The sequence below is a fragment of the Cervus canadensis genome, chromosome 14 (genome assembly GCF_019320065.1).
Source record: "Cervus canadensis isolate Bull #8, Minnesota chromosome 14, ASM1932006v1, whole genome shotgun sequence".
Lineage (NCBI taxonomy): Eukaryota > Metazoa > Chordata > Mammalia > Artiodactyla > Cervidae > Cervus > Cervus canadensis.
In genome coordinates, this window is record NC_057399.1 from 44,433,562 (window position 1) to 44,439,561 (window position 6,000).

General features: G+C 35.6%; 1 protein-coding gene across 1 annotated transcript in view; it reads left to right on the top strand.

Moving 5' to 3' along the window:
* CNTLN (centlein) overlaps positions 1–5,795 on the top strand; it is a 313,542-nt gene extending 307,747 nt beyond the window's left edge. The window contains exon 26 of the mRNA XM_043486610.1: positions 5,109–5,795. Within this exon, the coding sequence (XP_043342545.1) occupies positions 5,109–5,210 (102 nt within the window). The 3' untranslated portion in view covers positions 5,211–5,795. The remainder of the gene's footprint in view (positions 1–5,108) is intronic.
* The last annotated feature ends 205 nt before the right edge of the window (positions 5,796–6,000 follow it).

Consider the following 6,000-nt stretch of genomic DNA (forward strand, 5'->3'; position numbering starts at 1 on the left):
TTATCCAGGAATGGCTAGAAAATGTGTCTTGATTTTGTTTTCCAGATTTCATTCAGGCAGTTTTCATCTACTTTGTGTAGATCATTTCCTTGCATGGGAGCCATATCAAAAATCCTGCCTTCGGTTGTTGATAACTTAAAGTACAGACTTTGATCAGTGGTTTTTCTTTGCATTTAAATATCCCTGTTCCTATTAGGTTGCTTCAGATCTTACAAATGCTGAAATTTAAAATGGCTCTTTCCTCTGTACCCTTTCTGCAAAATATGCTTATCTTCTGTAGATGCTGTGTGACACAGCAGTGAGAAGGTTTTATAAATCTCCCTGGCTTTGGTAAATAGAATAACTTCCAGCCTGAAGGTTACCAGAAAGTTTCTCTTTACAGCAAATGTCCTGAAGACATTTACTGTCTTGCGTTCAGTGTTGCACTTACAACACACTTAAAATATGCCACATACATGCGAACTCCCATGCTCACTCTCTCCACACACATAAACACACACAGTCACCCACACACACTCACGCCTCACATCCAGCTGAAGTTGCAAGAGTTAAAAATTCTCCATTCAGAAGCTTACTGGGATTTTTTTTTAAATTTAACAATTTCAAGCCTATTTTCATGATACCAGGAAGAAGACATATGTCATTAAAGGTAAAAGGTAAATTTTATGTTTTACATATTTTACCACTGTAAAAAATTGGGGTGGGGGAAATGAAAGGAAAGCAAGTTATAGCTTTTACCAAAGTTTAAGAATAGCAGACACAGACTTCAATATTCAGTGACACTTAGATAAGTACATAGATAGATAGATATGTGCCAGAAATATAAGCAATATTTAGGAACATAGCTTACAATTAAGTGCCAGTTTTAAGCTATAAATAAATCGTTGTTTCTTATACCATGCTTGGTTATTTTATGAAGTTCAACTTTTAATTACAAGATAGCTGAGTAAGCATTCAAATATTTATTTATACCAAATTTTGCACCTTTAATTTTATAATTATCAAAGTAGATTAGTCTCTCTTACTAAACTCTCAAAATCTCAAAATTGAATCATATCTTTGTTAAAAGCAGGTGTAATAAATAACATGTGATATCTTTACTTTGAGTGTGACTCAGCTGGATTAAAGTCAATTTTTACTTTGAAAACAATATCATTTGGTAATAGTTTTAAAACCAAAAACAAGAATGAAATTGGTAAAAAAAAAAAAAGTTAATCTTGCCCTTTAGATTTAAAAAGATACCCTTATTTCGGTCTTTGTCTTTCAACACAAAAATGTCCAATTTTATACTATTGAGAGCACATTCCCAGTTCATTCTGATGCTGTAAACTATCTTTATGTTTCACAGTTATAGATTTGAGGCTTTGTTATTCTCCCAATGTAGCTCTCCAGCATCTGCAAGTATCAGTCGTATCTTACCTTTATACAGGAACGCCTCTAAATGAAGTCATAATTTGTAAGTGTGAGTGATAAAGTTGAAGTTCTATCACTGGCATACATCTGTGGTCATTTACATGTAAGAGAAGCCTAAAATCTGTGTGAGGTTAGGGGAAGTGTTTCCCATAAGAGAAGTCACCTTTTTCAACAAGGACAGCCAGAACAACCAGAAAGACCCCCTTCAAGACTATGGTATAGAGACTTCCCTGGTGGTCCAGTGGTTAAGAATATGCCTGCCAATGCAGGGGACACAGGTTCAATCTTTGGTCCAGGAAGATTCCGCTTACCATGGAGGCAACTAAACCCATGTGCCTCAACCACTGAGTCCTCCCATCCTAGATCCTGTGCTCCACAACAAGAGAAGCCATCTCAATGAGAAACCCAGGCACCGCAGCTAGAGAGTAGCCTCCACTCTCTGCAACTAGGGAAAGCCCACACGCAGCAAAGAAAAACCAGCACAGTTAAAAAAAATAAATAAATTGCGTACATTAATTAATCTTTAAAAAAAGATTACAGTATAGACCAAGTAAAACTCACGGTTGTTTGGATTCCCTAATTAAATTTCCATTCCGAGAAATCTTATGCAGTATCAACTCTTCCCCTGTCCATTTTTCTCCTTGTGCTGAAAAGTTCAAGCCTGTGTAACTGCAGTAACATAACTAAGATGGTCATTTCTATATTTATGCAAAAGAGATAAGGAAATTATGCAGAAAGCCCAGCAGACTTTCTGGACTTCGTAGGCCCCAGCATATTCCATCTGAGATGAAACCCAAGAGCATATTTTGCAGGTTTGCTGTTCCATGTATACATATGATGGAGCAAGGGAGAAAAGAGCTTTGCTGTTGGCCAGTCAGGTTGCCACTTCAACCCAAGTCCAAAATCCTGTCAGTAAAAGAAGAGTTGTGCTTTCTTTTTGTATCTGAGGGAGAAAAGAACAGATTCTTACACTGCCTGTATGAAATAAACCTGCGCTTAATCTCCAACAACCTTGTGAGATATTATGAACTTTTCTCTTTATTATATAAAGAGAAATTATTATCTAAAGGCTTTTTCTGACCTATTTGTAGAGAAAAATAGAACCTACAAGCGGAGATGGATGTACACAAATTGGGCATCTTGATTAAAGGATAGGCTGCTTCTTGAACTTCATCAAGTATTAGCCTCTATATTAAGCTTAAGAGACACTTAGAATTCAAACAGTTGTGTTTAACTGTGGGGCTTTTCATTTTATTGGGAGCCGGAGGAAGAGAATATAAGAGTTATTAGCAATAAATTAGTCAATGGACCTCTTGTTCCACCTTGGAGGCTTCCTGGAAGAGAGACTCTTAGACTATTTTTAGAGGGAAGCCAAATGTTCAAGTACATGACATGTTGAAAATTGTTCTGATTGCAAGATAATAAAAGTAGGCCGAGTTTTTAACTTGAAAATGAAATGTGCAGATGAGATAATTAATGTCAGTACATTGTGGCCTGGTAAAAGTGCTGTGACATCATTATATAGGAAATTGTAGAACCAGCATGTTTCCTAGAGTGTGTTCCATGGACGACCAGTGCCCCATGATAAATAGACTATGAGAAAAGTGTGGACCCATGAATTTAGAAACAGAGTATTACATTGCCCTCTGGAAGAAACACAGTGCATTAGCATATTAAAGTCTCTAAGAGATCCTGAAATAAAATAGCATTTATACTTTGGTTTGTTTCCCACGCTTACTTGATCAGAGAACTCTTTTTTCTTAGAACAACTTTTACTTTTTAGAACAACTTTTTAAAATACTCATTTCTGCTTTTGCTCTACCAGGAAGAGATGGGAGGGTATTCTCATCTTGTTTCCTTTTTTTTTGGATTGCATACAGTACTGAGGGCCATAGTCAAAATAAAACAAGGTCACCCAGTAGTTTTGCCTTTGTGTGTGTGTGTGTGTGTGTGTGTATTTCTTTAACATCTAATATTAATGCCCTGAGAATTTAAATTATCTCATTTGTAAAACTGGCAAATATGTATAACTTTTCTGCATCCCAGAAGGGCAGTTTTCTCAAAGTAAGGATTTGCTCTATCATTATCTTCCAGAAGGGAATCTAATATATTCTTGTTCCTTCATTCTATGATGCATTTCCCCACATTTTCACATTTCTGAAATTAAAATACATATGCAATTTGTGTATATTTAATGTCGTAGGTTCCTTTTTTCCAGAAAAAGCTGTTTTTAAGTCAATGTGGGTTTCTTATATTTACCTGTATCTTAAAAAGTGAAGAAATATGGTATTTTTGTATCTTATACTTTATTTAGTGTTAAATTTTAAGTAAGACAAATGTATGAAGCTCCTGACATAGACTATAGATAGAGTCTCTCCTGACAGAGACTCAAGAGAAGGACTTAAGGAGACTTAAGGAGAAGGCAATTTATTATAAAGGTAAGACGGAAGTTAAACTAGAAAGCTACTTAGGATCTGAGGCAATTCTTTGGACCATCTTTGGTCTCTGTATTTTCTTCATGGCTTACACAATCTGTGCCATTTTGGCCTGTTGTTTCACCACCACTGGCCAGTCTTTTCTCTTTTTTTCCCAGTTTGAATTCAGAAAGTAACCATTATGCTGGGGTTAGCTAATTATAATCACTGTGGCTGTGCACAGCTGATCTGAGCACAACTGAACAACTCACACGGAGGGCATCGGGCTCATTTTGTTTGGGTGCTGACCAGTGATGCTGCTGGTGGTTGTCCTAGCACAAAGAATGGCCCGACTGTACATCTCTGTAGGGAAGGGGTACTAGGCTAAAGTGTCCTCACTCTATTCAGGGAGACAAAAGTAGTCTTCCCTGGTTAATCAAAAGCACAATTCGAAAAAATGAATGAATGAATTTCTTAATTGTTACAAATCTCTTACATGAAACTAGATAGCTGGGAACCAGGATAAAAGGAAGTCAGTATAGCTTTGGGTGGTAACTGGGGAACATTTCAGATTTTCCTTTACTTGTCACCTATAATTGTATTGTTATGAGTTCTACAGGCAACTCAATAAAGCCCAGGAACAATAAAACTTTACCAGAAATGTTATATAAATTATTAAATTTTAAAATGTACTCTACATTTCATAAACTCAGCAGTTTGCAACATGTGTATTACACTTTGATATGCCAAATAAACTTTTCTATAACAACTTAATCAATGTATATACTTTTGCCATTTTTTTTTTCCTCTGAAATTTCACCCTACAATCCTCGAGACGTTCAACTGTAACACAGGCAAGTATATTGATAGTTCGCTCTCCCTCTTTTATGAGTGATGAACATATAGTACTACTTCTGTGGGCCTGTGGGCCCTAGAGAGGACTGTAACCTGCTATTGATCAACTGATTGAAGATAAATGACTTAGCTGCTTGTATTGCAGATTACAACATTAACATGGTCAGTAAACCATGAATTGTTCAATAAGGCGTTTATCTTTTTTCATTTTACTTCTGCTCCTTTATCATTTTTATTATAAAAGACAAAATTACCCACACTAACCAGCAAGATCAGTTGAAAAGAGACCCAGTAGGGTACCATTATGGGTGCAGAGTTGCAGATAGCTCAGTTCAAATGGTTTAATGATATTTAGTGTATGTTTCTGAACTGAAGAAAGTACAGAGTTTTGATCGTCTTTTTTTTTTTTCTGTGTTTCTTTTACAGCTTCCTTTTGCCACATATTTACTAGAAGCAATACTGGAAAAAATAAATGAAAAAAAGAGACTAGTTGAAGAATACTTTACAGTCATGAAAGATACTAGATGATATTATGATTGAGAACTTTTTTTCAGATGCGAAAACTATGCAATGTGATCAGAAAATATGCACTGCAGTCCTGATACAGTATCTGCTCCAACTATCAATAGTCAGGGTCAATACCAAAATAAGAAGTCTCTGAAACCAATTAATTGTTGAACAAGTGAAACTAATTAAGTGCATAGCCATTTAAAAGGAAATAGTGTAGCATTTGATTGTTGAATACAAATATTGCCACAAATCAATGCAAACTTGAAAATGGTTTTCCTTCCAGTACATTATAAGAAATTAGAACAAGCTTGGCATACACAAATTATCAGAGGAAAAAAGTTTAAACTGAAGACTTAATGTTCTGGGTTTTGTAAGAAACTATACTTTTTACATAAAGCTGCTATAAATGGCTCTAAATCACCTGATAAGCAACACATTTGTATTGAAAGCAAATATAAAGCAAAGGATTACAACTTAAGAGTGAGCATTTAATGTAATGAATGGTGCAGTCCAATTGTATCTGTTCTCAGTCTACTGGATTATATAGGAGATACTGTATTTTCCTAGAACAATTCAGCAAAAATAAAAACATCTTCTTCTTCACTCTCTCTGTTTTTTTTAAATTCACAATATTTTGTGCGGTCATATAAATTAGCAAGGGCTACAAACCGAGTGCATTGGTAAGACTAGTCCTCACAAGTCTACTAATTAAATTCTTAACAGTGGTCATCCTTATTTAGACTCTCCAACATTCCTTGGTCATTTCCCCTCTTTCCTGTGTTCCTGCCACACCTAACGTTTTGCTTTC